Raw genomic sequence first — 27,698 nt, 5'->3', positions numbered from 1 at the left:
CTCATTGGATTATCATGATGCTTGAAGGTGCTTATGTTCTTCAAATCTCAAACATTCAGCTTCACTTTACCGTACCTTCCATGACTTTATCCCTCTCAAAAGCCACAACTTTATTCTTTGGTACATCGACTTGCAATTTCTTTTTTTCAAAAACACTTTCCAAACTCACCAAACCATGTTACCCTGACTTATCTTTACTCAACAGGCAAAAAACAGCAGAAAACTTCCACGCTCTACTGCTCTCACTGGTGTACTGTGTATACTGTATCTTTTATGAGACCATCCATGTATGAAGCACATACCATCAAGTGCAGCACAATACTGTACTGTATATACAGTTCTGAACAACCACAGATATATGACATGTCTGGTTCAATCCAATATCAAAAAAGAAAGAAACTCAGTTCATTTTGCATGAACACACTGCTACTCTTATAGTCTTATACATACCACAATTCTTGACTGCATTCATCAACTTACCATTGACTCCATATCCAGTAGCTTGAATTAAACAGAGGTATATAATAATACAGTGGGGTCTCCCAATCTGTGAGAATATGGTCGACAAAATGCACAGCATATTGGAAATTTCCCATATTAGAAACCACTGAATCCATGGAAATAAATGTATATGGTCAACACCTCACCCTATCTTTGTCATTTACAGTATTTCCCCATTACTAACAATTATTTTAAGAAAAACTTTTGCTCAAAGAAAGATAATTGAACTGTGAATGTAGCGTGCTAGGTAGCATTCCATTTGTATAACTGTAGGAAGTGAGCATGGAAGTGAAAAAGCTACTACAGTACATGACAGTATTGTGATACCAACTCTATCATATGGAAGTGAAGCTTGGACCTTGTTGGAGGGACAGAAGTCAAACGTGTGAGCAGTGGAAATGAGTTATTTGAGGGGACCATGTGGAGTCACATGGAAAGACAGACTGACAAATGAGGAAGTGAAGGAGTGTTGTGATGTGGATGTGATACAAAGCATTAGGAGAAACACATTAAGGTGATTTGGTCATGTGGAGAGGATGGAGAGTGAGAGACTGACGAGGATAGTGTATGCAAATGAGGTGGACAGGGGAGAGGGAGGGGGAGGCCAAGGATGAGATAGAGGGATGGAGTGGAGAGGTATATGAGAATGGGGGGTGTGAGCTGGGAAAAGGGCAGTGAAATGGCAGGGGACAGAGTGACATGGAGGCACTTTGTTTGTGGCCACCCCTTAGGGGATTAAGGTGTCTGGCAATAGACAGAGATAGACAATGCCTGTCCACTTGCTGGCCTCCATAAGTCTTGATGGATTGTTATATCTGCTCCTTGTTCTTGAGAATGTTCCTCACTGTCGATTCACCTAAGCTAAGTTCATGTCCAGTGTCTGAGTTCCTTCTACCTTGCTTGTTCAACTCTGTAACCTTCATTTCCAGCTCCAAACTGATCCTCTTATTCTTGGAATGAAGTAGTGATGCCTTGATATAACAGGTGAGCAAAGGAAGGTCCTGTACAATGCTAAAAACACCACACTATGCGAGCACGGCACAGGCAGACTTGACTTGAGAGATGCCGTGCAGGAGAGAAAGGGCAGGAAACCAGTCAGCCATCTGGTGGTGGCTTCGGATACTACTATTTTGAGTGGGAACACAGTTTTTCCCTTGCTTTCACAATGGATTCGAATTTTAGAATCATATTTCACGTTATTTATTTATTTTTTTTACTGAGTCTAGGTCGCATATTGTTTAGCATTTTGAGATCCAGCATACTGGGAAACCCCTCTGTATCTGAACATCTATGAACAGCCGAGAGTAAATTTAAAAAAAAAAATCTTTGCTTACAAATCCAGGCAGATATATTTTCAAACATGTTTACCACTTCTGGCACCAACATGCTAAATAAGAGTAATGCATATAGTGGTAACAGCTGCTACAGAAAATGAACTGCAACAAAAATTATTGTGCTGTACCCAACCCACTAATGAAAACCACATGAAGTTAAAACAGATACTGCAACTGACCCTCCATCCTAAGGTTCTGAGGTTGTTGATTGTAGCAGTGAGTGGGGAGTCAGCTGGAAATTCTGCAAGCTCCACTTCAGTCCTGACGCTGGTTTCCTTGTACGGCCCCAACAACACATACTGGTCCCCAAGCTCCTCCACCGATGCACCACATTTGCTCCTGATCACCTGATAGATCCCACCAACTGAAAGAGAAAATGTATATAAGCCAAAAGCATGAATTTAAAAGAAAAAAAAAAAATTGTGGATGCAATGATCACCATGTAAACAATGGAAAAGCTTAAATAACCAAGTACAGCAAAAAAAAAAAAAGTTAGTCACTCACATAATACCTCCTAACTACTATGCAATGGCTGAACAGGAGTATATACTGTAACATTAGCTGTTAGTGGGCAAATTCAGAAGGGTGGTGGGGACCTTGGGGGCAAATGTCACCCCAACCCTCCTGCAAGTCCCTTTCAAAAGCCTTAACTCTGCTGTCTACTGGGCAGGGACATTTACACTACTGCATGCAGTGTACCAAACATCCACTACTCCCCAGGTTAGAAGGGAAAGGTCATGTTAGTTTAAGGTTATGTTGGTCACATCAGGTTAAAAAAAATAGGTCCACAGGGAAAATAGGTCAATGGGGTAAATATGTCCATGAGAAAAAAATATCCAAGTATCCATTACTCAATCCTTTTTGCACCATCAGGACTGTAGGGACTTGAGGCTTGGCTTCTCAGCCCCGGCATCTAAGGCAAGGATGTCCAGCCTCATTCGCATCCGAGTGTAGTTACTGTGTGTAAACAATGAACATCTACCACCCCTCAAAAAGAACCTCTTACAGGCTCCATCTACTTGGAGTACCTTAACCCATTAGAACACCAGGCATCATTTGGGCACTGTATATGGTTACTACCAAGCATAGTACAGTAAATAGTTTCCTGGGTTACAGAAAACCATTTGGTTTGTAACTTAGTGTAGAGTTATTTGAAAGCAGCACTACACTGAGTGAGCTGATTATGGATGCCTCTTCTTACAGCAAAAATAAGTCCATGGGGAAAAGTCCATCAGGGAAAACTGGTCACTTGTGGAAAATTGGTGGATGTGAGAACAGATCTCTGGGGGGGAAAAAAGGTAGATGGGGGGCTGAACCCTACAGAATGCAGCCAGAGATGGGCTTATGAGTTAGTTTCTTCTATGAGATTTTTTTTTTCTTGTGCCTGCATGATTGTTTATCATGATGATCTTCAATTTTCCAAAGAGGGTATGAAGCATGAAAATTAGACCACCTTGGTATTAAGTAATATACTGTGCAAGTATTTTGTGAAAGTTAAACACATAATGAAGAATAGAACGGCAATAAGCTGATATCTGAGTATGAGCTGTGTGACCAAAAAGCATATTTTATATTTTCAGGCTTCATTCATTGCCATTTGCCCATAGTAATTTCTGACATTTTCAATGAGTGAATCTGTGTTTTGGCATGTGTTCAAAAACAAAAGTACTTAATAATGAGTGAAGTTATGCAGTAGGACACATAGTAACTCATTTGTTAAGGACACTGCAACAGTTGCAATTGCCTATCAATGGTGCATCGATGTTCTGAGATGCTTGAAGACATTCCCTAACTATGGGACTGTAAAGTTTTACTGCAGTTGTCTAGATGCTTAAAAAAAAAAAAAAAAAAAAAAAAAAAAGTGAAAATGGTACTGTGACTGCATCTGCCAGGAGACATCCCAGAAGATAGGCTACATTTACCTAATATTCTTCAAGATGGTATAGTACAGTACAATATTTGTAAGATGAGTACTCCCACTGAATATTCTAAAGAAAAAATGCAACACAAACTGGTGACATTAACACATTTTTACCACAAGATTCGTTCTATTTTTTTTTTTTTTTTTTTTAAGGTGGTGTACATCCTGCGGCGTAGTAGTGAGGGGCTATCCACCTTCAGACCCTTCCCCCCCCCCTCACTATCCCGATCAGAAATTTCTGAATATTGAATGTGTTCACTATGTGCCCCCTTCCCCCCATTTGTGGAGACCTCTGCACACATCTTTACAATCAATTTGTTAATCAATCTTGGGTTACCTATTGCAATAATTTCTAGGATAGCCCAGGTTTGATGTTTATATCTTTTAACCAAAGGAACTGAGTCAACAGTAACTATCTATGCAGAGGATATTTTTATTGATGGTTTATATTTTATTCCATGTCAATAGTTTCTTCTGACGTCAGAATGGAGATTTCTCAAGTATCTGTTATACTCATGCGACTGTTAGTCATCTGAGATTCATACGACTGCTGTCATACGAATATCAACAACAAAAAATATCAATACAGCACATCCATTATCTTTTTCATGATTACTGTACTCTTATTTGTATTTAATCATGATTAACGCAGTAACTAATCTCGTTCCTTATGAACATAATAGATATGGAAAACAGTACTCGTTGCTTAACCTTTGGTCTGACTGAACGTGAACCTGTGAACTGCAAGCTGAAGCTGCCCTTCTCTGAATCACTGACAGTTTACCATCTCACCTGATGGGGGTCAGACAGATAAGCCTATGAGGGTCGTATATAACCGAACAGCACACCTGCCAGGCTATCTCGGTGCCACCACATGAAGGTGTCTCTCTTGAAGGTGTCCCTGTTTAGCACTATAAAAATCGGTAGATATTTTAGATAGGCGTGCCAGTATAACTAAAATGATATTAGTACAGCATACAGGTAGCCTAAAATGCCTCCGAAACTTGTCATAATCCAATAGTATAGTTACTTAAAATAAGACCTCGTCCCCACTTCACACTGATCAAAATGTCCCTACCCTGTCACATTTCGAAAAACTTCGTGGGGAAAGGGATTGGTTTAAGTACTCCTTTACAAACCCAACATGCGTGGGCTCCCTTCATTCGCCATTCTCCATCTATCAATCTATGGACAGACGCCCTAGTACGGGGTGGCCACAAACAAATCGCCCCCATGTCACCCTGACCCCTGCCATGTCGATGTCCTCCCCCCAAGCTACATCCCTGCTCTCATATACCTCTCCACTCCATCCCTCCAGCTAATCCTCGGACTCCTCCCTCCTCCTCCCCTCGAACTCACACTCTCCTCCCTGGTCCCTCACTCTCCATCCTCTTCACATGGCCAAACTACCACAATATATTTCCCCTAACGCTTTCATCACCTCCTCATCCACACCACAACGTACGCTCCTTCACTTCCCCATTGGTCAGTCTGTCCCTCCGTTTAACTCCACGTTCTCCTGATGAGAGATCGTCCACCGGCCTTCAAACCCGTCACACATACCGGTACTCCTCTCAAACAAGTCATTTCCACTGCTGTCACTCCTGACACGTGTCCTTTCAACAGGGTCCAAGCTCAGCTTCGATAGGGTACGTTAAAGTGGATATCAAAATACTATCACGCAGCAACTTTTTTTTTTTTTTTTTTCGTGGTCATTTCCGTTTCTTATAACTGCTTTCAGTGAACCGGCACCCTTTCTTCCCTGTTGTACCCTTTCAAACATTTCATCCTCTAAACTTCCATCCTTACTCATCACCCCCTTACAACAATACCCTGATCAGTGTCACTCCAAGTGATGGATCCGCACTATACAGTATATAATAAACCTTTAACTCAACTGAAACAGGACAGGCGAAAAGTGGAGAAAGTAGAGGTCGAGTTTATATTTTAACTAAACCCTCTTACCCACCTACAACCCACTCGTACGCTCAATACCACCTACACCCACCCACACCTGCTCACTGACCCAGAAACACTCGCATTCGGTCAGCCAAATCCACCTACACCCTTGGAGACAATAACACACACACACACACACACACACACACACACACACATATATATATATATATATATATATATATATATAGATATATATATATATATATATATATATATTACACCTGTAACCAAGTCGATAAATTTTCATTGTATCGGAGTTGTGCGTACACGACGCCCGAATAAAAACCATTCGTTTAACTATTTAATTATACTTTACACAAACTACACCAGAAATTCATCGCAACTGCAAGTATTTGTATTAACGCTTCGTAATAAATTTTAATGTACAGAGATGTATGCACCCTTACCAGTGACTTCCAAGCCAACATTTTTTTTTTTTGCGTGACTAAATATGTATTAGTCATTTAATTGGTATATATAGTAATGTGTCACTCAGCAACGGTAAGTCATAATTTCAGTGGCTACTATAATAAAGTTTCTATATTTTTCAAACTTCATGGTGGTGAACAGACATAAAAAAAAATATATATATATATATATATATATAATCTACCGACGCTTGCGCACATATCAGTAACTTCTTTGTATCGGGGTTGTGAGAAGAGAAGTGAGCGAGTGACCTTGGGAAGATCAGCTGAGGGGGCCAGTCACGTGATCTCGCTCTGGTGCCAACATTACACATCTCTCGTTTGTTATTTTGTCTTTTTTTAATATCGGCTTAATATGAATCAATAACGTACCGCAACAAAATATATCAATATGTAATGTGCAGAATAAACAGCTGAGGAAGAGGTGTTACGAAATATCCAAAGTCACTTAAAATACGACCCTTCTGGGATGAGGGGAAAAAAGTGTGTAAGCTGAACTCCTTCACCCCGAGTACATAACTCCTGACCCATGAGAATACGAAGCTAGCTAGGTGACTATACTTGTAGGATGAATCTAGGGATAATGGCTTTGGAAGAAATGAAGGTGAGGGTGACGGGAGGTAAGGGTGCCATGAAGAATATGTGTGTGTGTGTGTGTGTGTGTGTGTGTGTGTGTTTTAAGGCGACGTTTGCTTTGTAACTGAGGGGTGAACCAGGGGTCTCGCGAGATTCTGAGAAACATCGGGTTATTCTACGTTAATATTTGAGTTGCCCATACTGTCATCAGAAACTGTAGTTCAGTAAAGACAGTGAATTGGACATACAGTATGTTAATAAAGCATTTTTCATTCAAAATTAGCCCTGGAATAACCTGCAATTTCTCAAGAATCTTATACTTGCATATTTTATTCATTAACCCTTTCACTACTAGATGTCCTTCCAAAGTGGAATAATATTGTTTGGTGGTAGCCTCATAATAGTGAGAAATACGTCATCGTTTCTCATGGGGTTAAGCCAACATGGCCCTTTGGCTTATGTTCACCAAAACAGAATAAAATATCATCATATCATACTCGGGACTACAGAAATATTCCCACTAATTTACCACCAAGCAGATCACATTAAAGCTTCTTTTGGACATGTGGTTTGAACGCCCTAGTCGGAGTGACGGCCCAACTGTTATGCGCCTAAGTTCCATCCCCAAGAGGTTACTGGAGATATTCGATCAAGTAATGCTATTAAAAGATGTAGGCTGATCATCTACCCTTAAATGTTCTGGACTATGGGACCCTAGCCTCGGGACCCTACACTTCGAAAGGTGTAATGTGGGATTGGCTGTTACCTTTCATATCCCATACGTTTTTCTGTAATCCATTTAAAGTACAAAATGACACACAGGCAGCCACACAGGGGTGAGAAAAATCATGAACAACAGTGATAAGGTGGATGAGGGACAAGAGGGGTGAGGGAGGAATAAGATGGATGAGGGATTGACAAAAAGGATGAGGGAGGGGCAAGACACACACCACATGCACCGCCACCCAGACACACAACATAACGAGCCAACACGGCTTAATTTATGTAGCGACTTTTTTTTTATTTAACTAGTCCAGCTCAAGAGGGTGAACACTGGTCCCTCACAAGGTTGTTGCTACACACACACACACACACACACAGAAATCTTGGATATATACTTGCTACCATAGTGTGTAAATGTGTGTGTGTGTGTGTGTGTGTGTGAGTGTGTATATATATATATATATATATATATATATATATATATATATATATATATATATATACCGGTATATAATGACTTGTTCGTAGTTTTTTTTTTCCCCTTACTTGTCCCCCTTTCCCTTTTATTCAACCTTGGGAGACTATCCAGTCCCAACCCTCCTCTCATATCCCCAGTCATTCCACTTCGAGGCACTGTAAGAGGCAATGGGATATATCTATCTATCTATCTATCTATCTGTCTTTCTATACAGTATATACAGTATATTCGTCTGATCAATCAGTGGATAGCAACTGCACGAGGGTCATTAAAGAAAGTAATTTATTTTGCTAATCCCAATCTTCCCCTAGAATAAGACCCACAACAATACATGTTACATTTAGGTCCCCAGTTGTATTGCGGGATGAAGAGGGACAAGCAGGAAACAAACTTTATATATGTCTGGCCAGTCCTATTCGTCGCTCCTCAAGGACGTCTCCTCTTGTCCTCACTGTAACTTGATATTAACCCTTTAGTCCGATGACAAGTTTCACTGACATTCTTGCTACCTCTAGACGATTTTATGCAACTAGGAGAGCGTCCCTAGTAATTAAGGGATTAATGATGCCTTATCTTACTCCCGAGTTTAATACATCTCTCCAAAGCTAAATAAAACCATCTGGAGGTAGCAAGAATGAAATGAAGTACTACATCATAAGAGTGGAGGGTTAATACGTCCACTGTGAAAAGCCACCCCTAAGCTGAATAAGTCGTCTGGTGGTAAAGAATATAATAATAATAATAATAATAATAATAATAGTAAACGTTATCGAAGTACAGAGGTTAACTGCGGCCAAGTCAACCCCAAGGTCCAGTTCAAACTAGACCTTGGTCAACCCCAGGACTGACCCTCACGTCGCGTGAGGCTTGGCGATCTATAAACTGCAATGACTGGAGAGTACTGGCTTGGAAGGAGAGCACACACACACACACACACACACACACACACACACACACCTCAAGCCTTTCAAACACACTTCCGACCAAGTTCCCGGTTACAACAATGTTGCCGAGGGATGCAGGAAGGTCTTGCGGTTAAACTTTAACAAGAAAAAAAAAATAAGTAAGTGATTAAAAAAAATGAATATAAGTACAAATACTGTAAATAAAAGGGAAACAAAAAATGAAGCAAAAAAAAAAAGAATATTTCAAAAATATGATTCCATGAAGAACGTACAGATCTCCGTGAAAGTCCAGCACAGAAGCCACGCTTTGAAAGCCTCCTGTATTCTCAATCTAGGACGCAGCTCAAGGATATCTAAGCTTGTTATGACTCGGGAAGCTCACAAGGTAGTTTTCCCTTTTCCAGCAATTTGTCTCAAAAAACAAGAAGTTTTAAGGTTTTGTGACGATCGAGACTAAAACAAGGAAGTGCGTATTTGAAGTTGTTCCGGGCTAGCTCGTTCCCTGGGGCCCAACAACCCTCCTACTTTTCACGCTTCATCACACGTCAGCGTTTTGGCGTTAACAACCACAACCCAAATTAAATACAGGCAAGGGCTGTTTCATTCCGAACTAGTGTATTTCTATTTACGTGAGCGTTTTTCAGGCATGTCGGTGGTTTCCATCAACATGTGAATATTGTGAAGCAAATGTGCAGAATACATCGCTAAAGAGTTGGAGTTACTCTATGTCGAAAACTACTCAGAACACGGTACAGTACACTACGATAATTGCTCTGCCATGTCCCCCTAACAACTCCCTCCCTCCTAAAAAAAAATGCAAAACCTCATCCACCAAAAAAAAAAAAAAGTTTTCATCTACTGGATATTGTAATCCTGTCCCATTTTCATTACAGTTTAAAACACACTTTCATTTTGTCAGACAAAAAAAAAAAAAATAATAATAATTCTCTTAGTTATTCAATAACTTTGATATAAAACACTTTCCTTACAATCACTACAATATTTTTCTTACAATCGCTACAATTAACTGTTTCAACTACCTGTGCCAACGAAATGGGTCACGAGGGCAGGTAAAAGGCTTTGGGGTTGTCATTGGGGAAAAAAAAAAAAAAATCTGGGAAACATTACGGATTTTATGACACCCTCAGTTGACCGTATCATCTGGCGTTAACTTGAATACAATACTACCTGTAGAGTTGTCTTGACCAAAAGATGGCTGATTACGTCTCGTAATAGCTAGAACAGAATCCCAGACTTGTCCTGAACATGAAAAGATTGATGCCATTCTTCTTCAATTTTTCGTTTGTTATTCCTTAGCAACGATCACCGATATGCCTTCTTTGTTATCATTCCAACTAACAACACTATAAATGGGACTCTGGATGTAAATTAGGCTGCTGCGTGTCGTGTTCTAAGGAAAGACTGGAACTCAGCAAAAATCAGTTATCCGTATTCATGATCCTTCGTGCTTCTAATCATTCTCTCAGAGAAGTCTTTTCCATACTTTTTTTTTATTTTTTTTTTTTTTAGTCCTTACATATAGTTCTCGTCTTCCTCTCTTCAGTCTCTCACCAGAGTTGTATTCTAAATGGATCTGGAAATTTCGTAACACATCTTCCTTGGCGATTTACTTTGCAAATTATATCTGAATATCCTCGTCTGTGTTACTGACGGCAACTTTCCATACTATAATACTATACGTACATGTTTATCTTCATACCTACCTACCACCTATCTATCTATCTACCCATCTATCTGTATCTCATACGAGAGAAAGTAAAGTTTTAATAAGCAAAATAAACCGCAAAAAAAGAGCTGTTACGATTCCTGTCATCCAGAATACGGCCCAAAGATACTTGAGTAATCTATTAACTTTCATCTTCGTTCTGGATCTGTCTCACATCACCATCGTACCTGCGCCCGGCAACATATTTCTCATGGCCATTACGTCTATCTAATCTGTACGATTTATCTTTAAATTTATCTCTGGTTCTTTCAGTCAAAGGAGGCATTTTTTTATAAGACTTTATCTCCAAACTATTTTACTCGTCGCAGGGGAGATCTTCTATATCTTTTTGTATTTTAACTTGATGCTGGGGAGGGACGCCTTAATGTGGTGAAATCGATGCAACTTGGCGATGGAGCTGCCTGGTTATAGAAACGCCCGTTATCTCCCTATTTCCCGCAAGGAGGATGGTGGCCAGCACGAGATGGGCAACTTCAACTTGAAGTAATTTAAGTAGGTACATGTACATGAGCTCGGGGTTGTACTTAACCTCCTCCTCTTTTTTAAGGATGAACATGGGACACGGCAGGTTTAAGCACTCTCCTTGCCTTGTCTTTGCTGTAAAAAATACATCTAACTTTCGACTAGGCACTGATCACGATACTTTTTTTTTTTTTTTTTTATCACTCAGATGGCAGGTGCTCGTGGTTGTCTAGCTTGCTCACTGATAAATTTAGGCATCATCCTCTCCAAGTCGGATATATACTTTTGTCTGGCGCTAGCAAGAAATAAACTCATCGATAATTTTAGGCATGCACGTGACGCATTCCGATCAGTACTTTTTTTTTTTTTCCCTCATGTATTCTCTTCACTACGACGAGGTTTCCCCTTGTCCCCCCTCCCTTCTTTCCTTCCTTCCTTCCTTCCTTCCTTCCTTCCTCCCTCCTCTCCCCCCCTTCCTTCCTTCCTCCCCTTCCCCTTCTCTCTCTCTCTCTCTCTCTCTCTCTCTCTCTCTCTCTCTCTCTCTCTCTCTCTCTCAGACGTCAGCCGCAAGCAAGAACAGAATTAGTCATCAACAAATTGAGGTCTCACACATCTCGCCTTCTGATCGTCATTTTATCTTCTGATCTAACCCTTTCAATAAGAGTGGTCCCTGCCTTAAATACGATCGTCTGGAGGCAGCAAGATCGGAATAAAATTTCATCGATATATTTAGCCTTCTCACGCCCCATTCTGAGTCACAACAATGCACTTTCACTCAGATGATGTATGTTGCAATTTATTCTTGCTGCTTTGAGACGATTTGATTCATACAGGCTTCATTATCCCTGCTGAACAAAATCGTCTGGAGGTAAGAGAGATTACATGAATGTCATCGTAGTGGTCTCTCTCTCTCTCTCTCTCTCTCTCTCTCTCTCTCTCTCTCTCTCTCTCTCTCATGAACCCGTTACTCTCCTCTCTACACGCTTGGCATTTTCTTCAGGATATCATTAGAGAATTTTGATAAGCCGATTGCAGCTTTCAAGGTGATCAAATCATTCTCGACTAAATGATTCAGTGATAACGACGTAGTGGGTTAGCTACCTTCATCAGACTAACGCAAAATGCAAGGAAGGTAGAATAGACCTAAGTGGTAAAGTACTAGAAGGGGGAGTTTCGGGGCCCTTCGGTTAATGCCCCTGGTGTAGTGTGGTGTGGTGTGGTGTAGTGTAGTGTAGTGTAGTGTAGTGTAGTGTAGTGTAGTGTAGTGTAGTGTGGTGTGGTGTGGTGTGGTGTGGTGTTGTGTTGTGTTGTGTGGTGTGGTGTGGTGTGGTGCAGTAAATCTCTTCGGGAGTGAAGTACGTCGCCTCCTGGTCATTGTGGTATGAATGAATTTAATTTTTTATTTCTGTCAAATTCCATTTGTACAGAAGAGGTTCTGCAGGCTCTAGATCTTGGGTCCTTCGCTTTCTCCGTAGACAAGGGCCGCTCTCAGATATATAGTGTAAGACGGCACGCAAGCACACACACACACACACACACACACACACACACACACACACACACACACACACACACACACACACACACACACACACACACACACACACACACACACACACACACACACACTTGGCAACAGTAAGACTAAATCAAGGCACATCATAATGACTGGATTAACCCCTAAGTCAGAGGACGTACTTTTTTTTTCTTTTTTTTTTAGTCTTACTACCAGAAAACTATAGTAGTGGAGGGAAAATGGCACCTCTAACTCCTCCAGGTCTTCCTGAACTTTACATAATTGCCTTGATGTTGCTAGAATAAAGTAGTCATAGGATTCAGCAGATTACGCCGATTGTCGGACGGTACAAGAGGCTTCCCTGAAGTTGAAATAAATCGTCTCTAGAGGTATTACCACTACTGCTACCACTACTACTACTACTACAACTACGAGAGACGTGCTCATAATGAAGAGGTTCCTCTCGGCTGTCAGCAGTTGGTATCCCAGGCTCTGTAATCTTGGGTCCGTATTTATGCATTCTCTTATGCTGTACAGTAGAATAAAACTTCTTGTATATGCGTTTGCTTTTACTCATACAATAAGCTTAAGCTGTTTATAAGGTTGTTTGTACGCTTACCTCACTCATACACTTAGCACAAATTATATATAAAACAGCTTGTATATACATTTGCCTTCACATATACAGTAAGCTTAAGCTGTGTATAAGACTTATATACGTTTGCCTTCACTCCAACAGTAACCTTAAGCTGTGTATAAGACTTCTTGTGTATACCGGTACGGAACGTATGCCCTCACTCATACAGTAAACTGTACATGACTGCATATATAACGTTTGCCTTCAAGCATGCGGCTGCAGAAAACTTTCAACCAGACAGGAGTTGATACTGAAGTAGGGAAAAAAAAAAAAAAAAAAGACAAATTGACTTCTGTTGACTGACTATCTCATGATCAGAATAGCTCTTTGTATCTGTGTTTTGTTCCAGCTAACTTTCGACGATTTCATTCAGCTGAGTGGGCGCATGACCTTAAAAGTGTTCATAATATCACCATTAACTCCCTCATGATCGTAATAACTCTTATTTTATTCCAGGTTTGATTAGATGATTTATTCAACTGTGAGTAAGTTACAAAAACCTAAGTGTTAATACTACAACATTAACTCTCAAGTTTACGACAACACTAGTACATTATTCCAACTGGAGGTAAACAATTTTATTAAAGGGAGCGAGTCACAAGTGTTTGCGGGTGCCAATACCGTCACCCAAAACTCTCATGACCAGACACCTCTGGCTTTTATTTCTGTTAAAGTTAAGCAATTTTATTCAGGTGGAGGCCAGGTGTTATCTGGCTTGGAGACTATGTAAATATAGAAATTCATTAAGATTATTTTTAATATTTCCTCCGTTTTTTTCTCGTGTTCAAGCGCTCTGATAACAGGCATTTTAAACTAATCAATCATTTGTGTCGACATGGCTCTTATCATCAGACAAAGGCGCTTTCTGTTTTATCCATCTTATCTCCAGTTATACCGGTATATTCTTAAGCTACAGCTTCATTATCCTAGTAAGAGATTTATGCCTGTCGACCGCACTAGGGTTACTAGGGACGACAGCTACGGTATTTTGCTAAGATGCACACACACACACACACACACACAAAATGCGGCTTCTTCTCGAACAGTTTTTGTCTCCATCATCATCATCATCATCTCTCTCTCTCTCTCTCTCTCTCTCTCTCTCGTTTTCCTACGCTGAATAATTTTTTTTTTTTTTGTCCAGTGACAGATGTACTGTACATTTTTATTTATTATTCCTGTTCTTTTGAAGATACCGTTTAGCTAAGGGAGAGTCTCAGGGTTACGAAATCTTCCGTGAAGATGGATGCAAAATGAATCGCCGAGGATGAGTTGTTACGAAATATCCTGTGTAGATAAAAGCAAAATAAGTCGCAAAGGAAGAATTGTTACAAAATATCCCTTGAATAAAAAATAATAATAATAATAACTAGTCGCCGAGGACATGTTACGAAATCTCCTCTGACGATGAGTAAAATAAATCATCCAGGAAAAAGTGCTACGACATTCCCTAAGCTCTTTGGGCCGGTGCCGTATGTAATAGTTAGTGCTTTATTTTCCCAGGATACTTTAATGAGTTCGGGACAGTGCCTTGGCAGTGAGACATAAGAAAGGCTACGTCTGTCTCCTCCATCTTGTGAAATCTATCCTGAGTTAATTAAAAGCGCCGAGAGATAACACGATTTACAGTGCAGAAAAATTTCTGTACGTCTCCGGCCTCTTGCACAACGAAATTATCATTAAAAAAAAAAAAAAATGCTTAGTGATATTGAGTAAAACATAAAAGACGTCACAGTATTGAAAGAAAAGAAGAGTGAGCTGGAAGGGTGCTGGGATGGAATGAAGTAGAGGAATATGCAGTGTTCAACCTTTTCAATCTAAAACCGTAGCTATTTCTATTTTTTTTTTTTACCTGTACTATCTACCGGCGATTTTATTCAACTTTGACCGCTTCAGAAGTTACACTGAAGTGTAGATCCTGAAGAATAAAATCATCCAGACAGCAAGAATTAAATAGACTCTTGCGTTACTTCATTGTTGTGAAAGGGTGACGGAGAGGGCCAATGCAGAGATGGCGAGGCAAGGCACGTGTCTGTGTGCATACGAGGGAGGGTGGTGGTGTTGGCAGGCGTCATTACTGAGTAGGGACTGAAATGCCAAGGGATTTTTTTTATGAGGGTCAACCCTCTCAGGATGCGGTTTCGGGCAACTGACGGACAGATAGATCGGGACAAGATAGATAGGATATATAGAGATAGATTATATATATATATATACATAAGAGAGAGAGAGAGAGAGAGAGAGAGAGAGAGAGAGTAAGTGAATGTTGACCGTAATAAAACTCCAGCTGAAGGAGGGGCAGATGGTGAACGAGCTGGGAGGCCAATATGGATGTGTAGGCTATGTTGGAATGGCGAGTGAATGGAGGGTGGTCTGTATCTCTAGCCATCCTGATAATATTGCCATTTTCTTGTTACGGTACGTTCTCATGTTTGGGATGCAACAGCGAATATACAACAGTAGGATGACGACGACGATAATAATAATAATAATAATAATAATAATAATAATAATAATAATAATAATACAGCAACAGCAGCAAGAACAATGATAACAACGACAATGACGATAATAACAGGACAGGATGACATAGTAGTAGTAGTAGTAGTAGTAGTAGTAGTAGTAATAATAATAATAATAACAATAATATAAGGCAAAGAAGAAGACGAAACCTTGAAACATGCTAAGACCAGAAACCTTCAGGAGAAATAAACAAATAAGTTTAGAGTGAGGGGAGGAAGAGAGTGGGTTAACCTAGTCACAAATCCGGTTGCTCCCTCTCTCTCTCTCTCTCTCTCTCTCTCTCTCTGCCACCTATTTCTTTCATCCCTCCTCCGTCTCCCCTCCTTTCCCAGGAGTCCTCCTTCCCTCCTTTAATACCTCCTCTTCGTCCTTCTTTCTACCCCTCTTCGAACAGCTCTAATACCCTCCATTCTTTTCCCTATTCCTACCATCTTTCCTTCCCATCTACTTTCCCTCCCACCCTCCTCTTTCTCGTACCTCCCTCCATCCCTCCTCCTTCCATCCGATGCCTTGTGTCGTCTGCACGTCGCTTTGTTTTGCTTCCTCTTTCTGGCAAAACATCTTAAAAATTTTTCTTGATTTTTTTCTAAGCTACGAAAGAGTGCATCTTAGAACTACACTTGACACCACCACCACCACCATCATCACCGTCCCAATCTAAATTCTAACTACCGATACGTTTCTGGGGGAAGCAGGGAAATAAAAAGTAACAGCAATAAATAATAATAATGTTGTATAAAAATCGACTGGTATAGTTTTATCTTGCATTTTTACATCGCCTCTTTCCTGGTAAAAACTTGCTGCAGATACCGATACACCACAATAAAAAAAAAAAAAAAAAAAAGGAAGCTTTGAACACGTATTTCCTTATCTAATTTGTTGTTACTAATAAAAGTTTGTGACAATCTTCCAGTCCCCAGCACTTCTCTTCTTAAAACATCTTATAAGTCGACTTCCTCAGTTACGAAAAGCCTGCATATTATATAATTACACTATACTTATAAATGAGAAAAGGCAGAAATTACTGGTATTTTCACTTTTCAGAGCTGGAGGTGAACATATAAGACAGATTAAAAGCCAGTCTTGTAGTCTCCTCAGCCACTTTGCAGAACATTTATCTCAAGTTGGTTGTGCTTTTTTTTCCCTATATAAAAAGAAAAAGCAGGGTAAGGATATTTCCACACACTCGGGAAGGAATTGTTACAAAAGCTGCATTCTAACTAGTTCTTCCAAGAGAGAGAGAGAGAGAGAGAGAGAGAGAGACAGACAGACAGACAGACAGAGACAGAGACAGAGACAGAGACAACGTAATTTACTGCACTTTTCTCTTGAAGCAAAAATTGTACTAAGGTAAATTTTCACAGCCATGATCCTCTTGTTATAACTCGGTACCGGTATGCAAGATGAAGGGATGGTAATTTTAGGCCAAGTTTGAGTAAAAAGGTATACCGTCGTAACGAAGAGGTGCAAGGAAGCCTCCTAAACCAGCGAGAATAAGAGCACTTACTGTAGAGGTTACGTAAGAGGAGGAGAGGAAGTGCGAGCAGACTACCGGTAAAAATAAGAGGCTATATTGGGAGAACAGTAATGAAATAAAAATAAATGATGAGGAGAAGCAGGAAAGAGAGAATCTGTAACTCCTGAAGGTGCATGATGTGGCCATGGGTGTCGAAAGGGAGAGAGAGAGAGACAGAGACGGAAAAATGCAAACTAATTAAGGGCCTGAATGAGACGAGTCTGGGCGCTGACGGCAGACACACACACACACACACACACACACACACACACACACACACACACACACACACACACACACACACACACACACACACAATGCAGACTGAGATAAGCACACACATCCATGCATACATACAGACAGAGATAGAATGTCTCACACCTAAGGAATACACAAACACAATGCATATACCGACAGAATGGAACGTACACATACACGCACATAAACAAACACAAACAAATAAATACATACACATTCATTATACATACTGAAATAAGCACACACACACACACACACACACACACACACACACACACACACACACACACACACACACACACACACGTGCAAAACTGACCAGAAATTATTGGTTTTATTACTTCCCTGTTGGTGGACGGTGTTTGTGGGTAGTGTCGTCCTCTGCCACCAGGGAACCAGTATGCTTTAGAGCTGACTTTATTTGAGAGAGAGTGAGAGAGAGAGAGAGAGAGAGAGAGAGAGAGAGAGAGAGAGAGAGAGAGAGAGAGAGAACGTAATTTACTGCGCTTTTCTCTTGAAGCAAAAATTGTACTAAGGTAAATTTTCACAGCCATGATTCGAATTTGAATAAATATAATACAGGTTATACGCTTGCAGCCTGAGTAGTTTATTCTTAAATCACGAGAAAGGGAATTGGCTGTGAGGTATTTTCACTTTATAGATTTGCAGAAAATCAAGACAAAGCTATTATAAATTCTGGATTTTCACTTTCTTCGTCCCAACAAAGCATCCAATACAATTTTTTCCAATGTACAGTGCGAAAGAGTCAAACTTTAGCTATAACGTTTGAGTTCAAGGTAAACGATTGCGTTCAGCTTAAGAGTTGCATTGTCTGATATCAAGGAACCTGGGAGCGTCTGGCCACGTGTCTGTCAGTCGCTGTTGAACATCTACCTACATGACAAATGATTGCGTCCAGCATCAGTGATGCACTGACACCAAGGACGTGGGAACGCCCGTCCACGTGTCTATCATGTGCCTGCCTGATAATTATGTTTTGCGTAATGATATAAACAGTGGATTTAAACAACCCTGCTATTATATCGATTGAAAGCCATAGTCTGTTTCTAATGTAGAAAGACGTTCCATCGCCTGAAGCAGAAGGTAGGGGCAACCTCCCACTTGTGACCCTGCTATGGTAGGGTCCATCCCCCATCCCTGACCCGGCTGTGATTGGGGGCTCTACATTTCCCTGGCCCAATAGCACTGTTAAAGGCAAACAAGTTGTAACAGATTAGAAAGATAAAAAAGTAGTGTCCCAGCGAAGAGCACCTACTGTATATCCACACCCACTCACGAACCAAGAACTATAAGGGACACTTGAACTCCCTGACATCTCTCCATTGAATTGTTCCCCAGACTAAGCAATGCAATATCTCTTTCCCAGTAAGTTATGTAATAATAATAATAATAATAATAAGAAGAAGAAGAAGAAGAAGAAGAAGAAGAAGAAGAAGAATATAATAATAAGAATAATGATATTAATAATAATAGTCTTTCTATTATTGACATCATTATCATTATTACCATTATTATTATTACCATTATTATTATTATTATTTTTAACCATAACAAAAACCGTGCCAAATGTCGACAGAGGGTAACTAAAACATATGAGGTCACCCTACTGGCACCAACACAGCTATTACGACGGGCATAGAGGACACACTGACCTTTTAACATAATCCTCTCTCTCTCTCTCTCTCTCTCTCTCTCTCTCTCTCTCTCTCTCTCTCTCTCTCTAAGGAGTCTGGCGGTAGAAATAAGTAAAACAGGTTTGGTGCCAGACTGCAAGGGGTAGATTCTCTCTCTCTCTCTCTCTCTCTCTCTAACCCGGTCCTTGACTACCAAATCTGACCTCACAACCTTTGCCCCTCTCTCCCTTTCCCTTTCTGACGCAGTTTCCCTTCACCCTCTAACCCTTTCTCTTTTACTTATCTTCCCTTTCATCTCCTCTCCATCTTACTCCCCCTTCTCTCGTATTTTTCCCTTCTTTTACATCTTCCTTTCTTTTCATGAAGTTAAAAGTACGATTATTTTCGTCCAATATTTCTAGAAATGTGAACATGATTCTGTTTATAATTAGCCGTACATGCCATGACTGTAAGCCTTATCTACATGCAATCGATCAACAAATATTTAAAAACTATGCATTTAGCCATCAATCTATTAGGCGGTCTCAATTTTCTACGGTCCAGTCTCTGATTACGAGCATCAGTGGGTCTACTTTGTCATACCATAACTATTTACAATATCCACATTTATTTTGCCATCCATATATATATGGTAGTCTTTCCTCTAAAATCCAGTCCCTGAGAATGTGCATCTGTGAATCTTACATTTCGTCAGACTAACTATTACTAATCCTGTTTGTGACCATTATGCAAGAATATCTTTATCCTAAGGGAGTCTAGGCCCCGATTAGCCTATGTGAATGTGTGAGTGTTACGCTTTGTCAAATCATAACTCTCTGATCCTATTAATTTTATTTTGCCACCAGTGAATGAAATAGTCTCAGTACTCAGTGTCTAATTTAGCTCCTGAACCTTCTGTACAACTACTTTTATTTTATTTAAGTTTCCCGGGAAGGATGGGTACAGAGTACAGAGCAAAACTGCGATAGTCATTTAATATTACAGTCTCCTCCTCTTTCATCTGTCCTCATTTCTCTTTTCCTTTCTCCACGCTTCCTTTCCCTTCCCATCTCTCCAAAGCTATTTCCATTTATCCTTCCCTCCGACACCCTCCCTTCCCTCTTCTCCTAATTTTCTTTCCTGTCTTCTCTCTGTCACTGTCTCCCATTCGTTCTCTCCCTCATCTTCTCTCTTCCTCCTAGCTCTCTCTCTCTCTCTCTCTCTCTCTCTCTCTCTCTCTCTCCAGTTCAGATCCACCTGACACACAGGTTTCCATATCTTTTGCTGACAGAATATCCTACCCAATGTAAGGATCTCTCTCTCTCTCTCTCTCTCTCTCTCTCTCTCTCTCTCTCTCTCGCTACACACACACACACACACACACACACACACACACACACACACACACAGTGTACTTCTCTCAAAAATTTTGCCAAAGATAGAAAACTGATATTCATTTCTACTCTGGTAAGTAGCCTACAGGTTTCCAAGAGGCTGAATAAAATCACGAGAAAAAATGACCTTAACACTTAAAATAATAACGCAAATTCAGAATAACTTACACAACCACATGAATCTACATTAACGTCTACCTTAAAATAACGCAGACGTCCACACATTAAGCTTCTCTCTCTCTCTCTCTCTCTCTCTCTCTCTATATATATATATATATATATATATATTACGAATGGACCTGAAAATAGAGCAGAGGTAGGTAAAAATAACTCACTCAAAGCACACAGTCTCAATATAAATCGTAACACAAAGCGCCCAGTGAATAACTTAAGCTACACAGTTCCACAAATCAGCTCCAATATATACTGTATATATCAACTCACTACCTCACGCAACAGAATAACGAAAAAAATAGCCTCACACACACACACACACACACACACCGTTCTCTCTCTCTCTCTCTCTCTCTCTCTCTCTCTCTCTCTCTCTCTCTCCACACACACACGTAGGAAACTTAACTAAACAATTATGACTAGGTAGCCCACTGTCCTTGTCAATATTATGAATTACTCTGCCTAATTTATTTGTACACAACGGCAAATCACTTAGCCTAATTTGTAAACAGTAAATTTTTGGACCCTTCTGGTTGGCTCAATGCCGTAATCTCGCTGGCTTGACTTTCGTTGGACTTTTCAGCGACATATTCCTCACCTAAGTCTCATTGTCCTCATACATGTTGCTGACCCAAGCTATGTCGCTATTAAAAGGAGGCTAGTAAAATAGAAGCCGATATGAGGGTGTAATACACAAGGAAAATCGCTAAGTGGTAGTAGTTATGGCCCAAATTTCACCTGGAATTTGAAGTCGGTGGACCGCAGGTTAAAGTTCCCCTTATCCTGCAGTCCACCATCCTCTGAGGGACAGGGAGGGAGTTGAGGGACGTCTGGACCGGGTAGAGGAACCACATAACCGATGCTTCCACTTGAAGGGGTCCCTCTCCAGCCCCAAATCGCTAAGAAAAAGGTCCTACGAAGCCTCCGGTGCCAAAGAAATACGACCCTAAGACAGAAATAGTCAGTTTATGTGAACTTTGACTAGAATCCTATTCTTTGCATCTTCACGTAACTCAGTGGTTTGAAACAATAGCCTACTATGGTTCTACAGCCTTTCCAAAAATTTCTTCATCAGTAGCATCATTAACTAGTATCATCCTCTTGTTATAACTCGGAACCGGTATTCAAGATGGGCTGGTAATTTTAGGCCAAGTTTGAGTAAAAAAGTATATCGTCGTAACGAAGAGGTGCAAGGAAGCCTCCTAAACCAGCGAGAATAAGAGCACTTACTGTAGAGGTTACGTAAGAGGAGGAGCGGAAGTGTGAGCAGACTACCGGTAAAAATAAGAGGCTATATTGGGAGAACAGTCACAGTTAGTCATTACCACCACCACTACCACATTTCCTCCACACACAAAGTTGACACCACAGCTAATATTGGCTCTTATCACATCACCACAGCTCACAGGCCTATTATCTCTGACCAAACACTCAATTAACCTACACACCTTGCATCCTCTCCCCCCCACGCGCACACACCTAGTAACCTTCAAACACCGTCTCTGTCTTATTGCAAATTCACAAAACCTGTTCAGCCAGGGTACGAGGCTTTCAGTCGTCACTCTCTATAAGGCAGTCTCATCCATCCAGTCTTTAATAAAAAATAAAATAATGTAAAATTAAATAAGTATATTCAGTAAATAAATCTGAATTCCTACCGGTATTAACTCTATCTAAACTAACCAATGAAAAGGTTTACCCGGAAAAAGTAAAATAGAAGTAAATAAATGAATAAATATCATACACAAATGAACCTCCTTACTTGCACTATCTCCGCCTTATTTAGTCAACATCAAGAAAAAGTTGCACCCGTGTTCACTTGGTCGTCTGCAACTTTCACTAGGGTAATATATGAAGGTCTTGGTCCGCTCGTTCAGACGCCTTTCATGATCTTGCACACACACACACACACACACACACATTTCTGCATCCACAGGCTACTCCTCCCCCCCTCTCAAAATCACGACATTTTCACTTTCACCTAAGACTAGCTAATATGTAAATCAACAGTAATTTCGAACGAAAAATAAATTCCAGTATCTTTACTGCCATAACGACAGATGACATAATATGAAAGATGACTATTGCAGTAGCTTGGAATATACATGCCTTTGTACCCGAGCTACGAGCACCTTTACGTAAAACTGTGTGGTCTATTTTCAACACCTGTGTCAAAACTTTCGCTCAGCGGTGCAGTTGTTATCGAGCCGGAAAAGCTCATGAACTTTTCCCAGATTGTATGAGCTCTTGATAAGCACGTATTTGGACAGGAAACCGCATTTTAACAGTTCGTTTCGTCGATTTTTCGTCTCAAGACTTAATTTTCCATCTTATTCTTCGACATTTCCAACGTTATATTATCTGTCACGTTGCATGAATGATTTGGTTGTCTGAAAGTGTGTGTTTGATTAGGTCACAATGAACATTTACGATAAAAGTGTGCTGGTCGAAGCCTTCATGAAAACACTTTTCCGCCACCGCATTGGCAACATGTACTTACCTGGCAACTCTCGCTCACCCTCGCTTCTCATTCCCCTACCACCACCATACTCTCCCAGTCCCTACCCCTCGCTCCACCACTCTCTAGTCCGTTCCCTTTCCCTCACCCACTCCTATCCTCTCCCTGCCCCTTGCCACTCTCTGTCGTCTCCTTGTTACTTCCTCTCCCTGCCTCTGCCAACCCTACATCGTGTCCCATCCCCGCTCCCCTCCCCTCAACCTCCCTCCCTCCGTTCACAAACACTCCCTCTCCTCTCCCCGTCCCTCCCTCCTCACAGTGTCCAGTCATCTCCTCGCCCTCTACCCTCTCCGTCCCTCCCTCCTCTCTGCTCCACACCTTCCCTCGAGGTTCACAATTCCGGTGCCCGCCTACCCCACATGGCCTACTACCAAACTTTATTATTTTTTCCAGTCGCGACAGCGAAGTTGATATTGTTTTCAGTTTGTCTGTGTGTCTGTTGGCACATCTTCGCAACCGCTCAACGTATCATCACAAAATTTTACAGATGTGTGGTAGGGAAAAAAAAATCGATCACGAGTTCGAAACTGGTGAAAGTAGGTCAAGGTCTGTGTGTCTGTTACCTCGATAACTTCGCAACCGTTCAAGATATCATCATAAAATTAAACAGGTCTGTAGTAGGGATGAAAATTTCCTACGAGTTCGAAATTGGTGAAAGTAGGTCAAGGTCAAGGCCATATTCCGAGACGCGCTATATATGTATCGGCTGACGGCTGGTGAAATTCCCCCCTTGGGGAGACCTCTTGTTTCATTTTTTATTTATCAGCGGATGTAGAAAAAGTATCAGTGGAGTAAGGTTCGGCGATAATATGAAATTAATTAACAATGGCTACATAAATTTATCACCGGCATTAAAAAAAAAAAAAAAAGCGTGTGCATCACGGCTTATATGTTGACTATAGGCACAGTACTATTAGCCAAGATCATTACCAGTAGGTATAATTGAAAAAGTTTTGTTGTACTTGGGGAATGGAGAAAAAAGAATTATCTTCCTTGAGAATATTATCGAGGAAAACATACAATAAAACTAGGGAAAGATTATAACCACCCGCCACGTAATAAAAGCTACCACCAGCTGAAGCTTACGGTGCATCTGTGCTCACTTCAACACTATTGATTTCTTCATTACTTTCAACAGTTTTACAATCTTACCCACGCCATTTACATTGGTGGGTAGTCCATAGTAATACTACTAATATGATGATGATGGTGGTGGTGTACTGTAAATTCGACTATATAGCGGTGAAAGTGGCTACACGCGAACCCCAGATCCCCCATACACTGGTCTCCCTTCACTTGTCCCCCTCTCCCCAAATCCACCACTAGGAGGCCGTGTATCCCGTGATGTCATCCACACCCGGGCCTGTGACTGGCTAGGGGGCTGGGTGTGTTCCGCTAGCCCTCCCTCACCCTCGGTTCCTCTTAGGTTTCACCCTCACTACATGACAACACCAACTCTCCGACTCCTAAGGCTTCTCTCAGGCCTATAAAAATATATAAAAAAAATCGTCTGATTGGTCTGATCATTACTACTACACGCAGGGTCCTTTGACTCACGGCCATCTGACTAAAATCATAAGACTTAACTGGAAAAAAATGCTCGACCTGTCCCAACCATGTAACCAGTATTAACACTCAGACTCCAACACTCATTCTTAGCTGTAAGTCTGGCGTTGCTGGAACAGAATACTGGAGCTGTTCTGACCATGACAAGCTAGAGCGAGGCAGCTTCATCCCCACTGCAGGTCATAAGTTTCATGCATCCCTCTGATACAATTCTCTTCAGTAAGGAACGTCGTCTGGTGCTACTTTCGTCTCACACTATTCTTTCTTAATACCGCCCTTCACCATCACCATCCTAACCCTACTTCCTTTACTGAGAATGGAGAAGATAGGATTAAGAAACAAGGAAAGTGAAAAAACATGCTGAAGTAGCACTTGTGTCCAGTGGATATATATATATATATATATATATATATATATATATATATATATATATATATGTATATATATATTATATATATATACACACACACCTTTAAACTGAACACAACGCTTCCGGTAAGACTATCCACCCACCATGTAAATCCTGATTATTCATGGAATCAGAACAAATTAGTAAGACCTTCCACCTCCTATGTAACTAATCCTAGTCATTCAGTTACCCCATGCTGATCGAAATCGTCTGCTGGTAGAATTAATCAGTTTGAAAAAGGTCATTTGTCCTAAACAGAAGAATATGGTCTGGTGATAACTTATATAAAACATGACATTGGACTTACGGTGAAAACTGAATATGTGGGTAGACTTGTAAAACCAGCGATCATTGTTATCGGTGACTTACTATACATACCAGCTTTTCTCGTACCATTTAACTGCTCCCACTTTAACATGAAGGAACACTATCTGCAGCTATCGTCCAATGCTAGCAAATAATAATAATAATAAACTTGTCATTCTAAACGTTAAACCAGAGGGAGCATTCAGAAAATGCAACACTTTCAGCCCTGAGGGCTGACCTTAACCTTCGATGAACTGTTCTCAAAATCGGATTACCCGGTACTTCATCCTCAATTGGTCCTCAAATATTCCACCAAACTTTGATCTTGCCCTTTGACTAACTGCTTTCACAATCGAGTCATTTCACCCGTGGTTAACCCTCAACCCTTCCACCAAGTTTGGTCTAAATCTGATCAAAACTATTTGAGTTGACATTGCCCTGCGACCTTGACCCCTGATCTGTTGTTGTCAAACTTACATAGCTTACTTCTTGGCTGACCCCCAACTCTTCCACCAAGTTTGGTCCAAATAGGACACAAACTGTTTGAATTATATTGCTCACACACACACACACACACACACACACACACACGTCAGCCATACAATACACCTCCACACACCGCACGCGGGTGTAAAATTGTGAAACCTTGATCAGCATAGCTTACAGGTGCTAATGCTAATATTCATGTAACTGCTTGAATGTACAAAGTAGTAGCCTGCCGTTTACTTTTTTTTTTTTTTTTTTTTTTTTAGGCTCTTACTCAAAATTTTATAGACAACCATACAAGTTACATTAAATCTGCATATGTAGGTAATGAATGAGTGGCCATACAAAACAATAAAATATTCCTAATTTACTACAGCCTACATGTTATTTATATAATTTAATAATAAAGTAATATCTGTTCTCCCAAACCATCTGCGATTAATGTAATTTCACAGTTAAAGATGGTAAGGCCTATTCTTAAGTCACTACCATCTAAACTTGGCTTTTATATAACATTTCATCTAACTACTCGCACTATAATTGGCCGAGCATCATCACATTCGTAATACCTGTATATTTCTTTAATTACCTGCATACTTAACGTTCATTAAAGCAGGCCCTTCAGGAAAAATAAAATCAGGCTGAGGTGTGCGAGTGGAGGTGAGAGAAGGCTCCACCGAGTGATCTAGTAAGATGCGAGTACATCACTTGGCCCCTACCTTTATTCGCCGCCTCATGACTAACTTCAAACACCCAGCGGTTCTCCTGCGACGCGGATTCCCCACGATCTAGATTATCCAGGCCATGTAAGCTGTCAACACGATAAAAGCGTTTCGCCACTCGAGACATGGTAGCAGGTGAAGGAAGAGGGCCAACACTACACACTCGCAACTGGGACCACCGGCACACTGACGGACCTCTGGCGGTGGTGTCCGTAACTCTGCTAAGACATAAGCGATGCCACCTCGCGCCAGATACGCCGATTTATCCCCAGACATTGACCTATATATCCCACAATATCACAGTTCTCACATACCAACCGAGGTATGAAATATATTGATTTTGAGACATGTAAACTTTCTACTGGTAACGGTACAAAACCATCTGGAAGGAAATCAAGAGTAAGAAAATAGAGTAACCTTGAGATTTACCCTCCAACCTGCCAAACGTCATTCATCCCAGGATACGATTTTCCCGTATCAGGTTAGCCATAAACAGCATCACCCAGAGGCCTAAAGCGGAACAGGTTTGAGATAAATTTGCGAATGGGCATTTTCGTGCCTGCGGTGGACAGGAAAATCAATATATGCCGGGTAGCTCAAAACTCCTGTCCCTTCCGCCTCCCTGCAGGAAGACGTTTGCTCGACTTGAGAAATACTTACAGAAATACATTGGCCTGGCCGGATGCGACTTGGTGCTGGGAGAAAGAAAAGGAAAGGCGATGGTAAAGAAATGGGAGATGCAGAGTGGTGGTGTGGTCTGGTGTATTTTTATAATGGTGTGTTCTGGTGAAAGGTGGTGGAGTGGATATAAGGTGGTGGTATGGTGTGGTATTATGTTGTGGTGTGCTGTGGTGTGATGGTGATGGTGGTGATGAGGTATAGAGAAATAGTGTGTGGTACTGGGAGGTGGTGTAGTATGGTGTGACGTGATGCAGGGTGGTAGTATGGAATGGTCTAGGGTTGTATGGTGCTGGGTGGTGATGTGGGGTGGTGCAGGGTGAT

The 27,698-nt window shown here is 40.9% G+C and overlaps 1 protein-coding gene across 1 annotated transcript in view; it reads right to left on the bottom strand.

The window, feature by feature from the left end:
- Positions 1–26,860, bottom strand: part of Glys (glycogen [starch] synthase) — a 44,886-nt gene extending 18,026 nt beyond the window's left edge. The window contains exons 1-2 of the mRNA XM_080272622.1: positions 26,694–26,860; positions 2,015–2,199 (exon numbers count right to left, since the gene is read on the bottom strand). Of these exons, the coding sequence (XP_080128748.1) occupies positions 2,015–2,199; positions 26,694–26,823 (315 nt within the window). The 5' untranslated portion in view covers positions 26,824–26,860. The remainder of the gene's footprint in view (positions 1–2,014; positions 2,200–26,693) is intronic.
- Between the last annotated feature and the right edge of the window lie 838 nt (positions 26,861–27,698).

The sequence above is a fragment of the Coenobita brevimanus genome, chromosome 51 (genome assembly GCF_032717465.1).
Source record: "Coenobita brevimanus isolate Jiangsu-jjx chromosome 51, ASM3271746v2, whole genome shotgun sequence".
Lineage (NCBI taxonomy): Eukaryota > Metazoa > Arthropoda > Malacostraca > Decapoda > Coenobitidae > Coenobita > Coenobita brevimanus.
The sequence above is the reverse complement of the archived record's forward strand: the minus strand, read 5'-3'. Positions and strand labels throughout refer to the sequence as shown.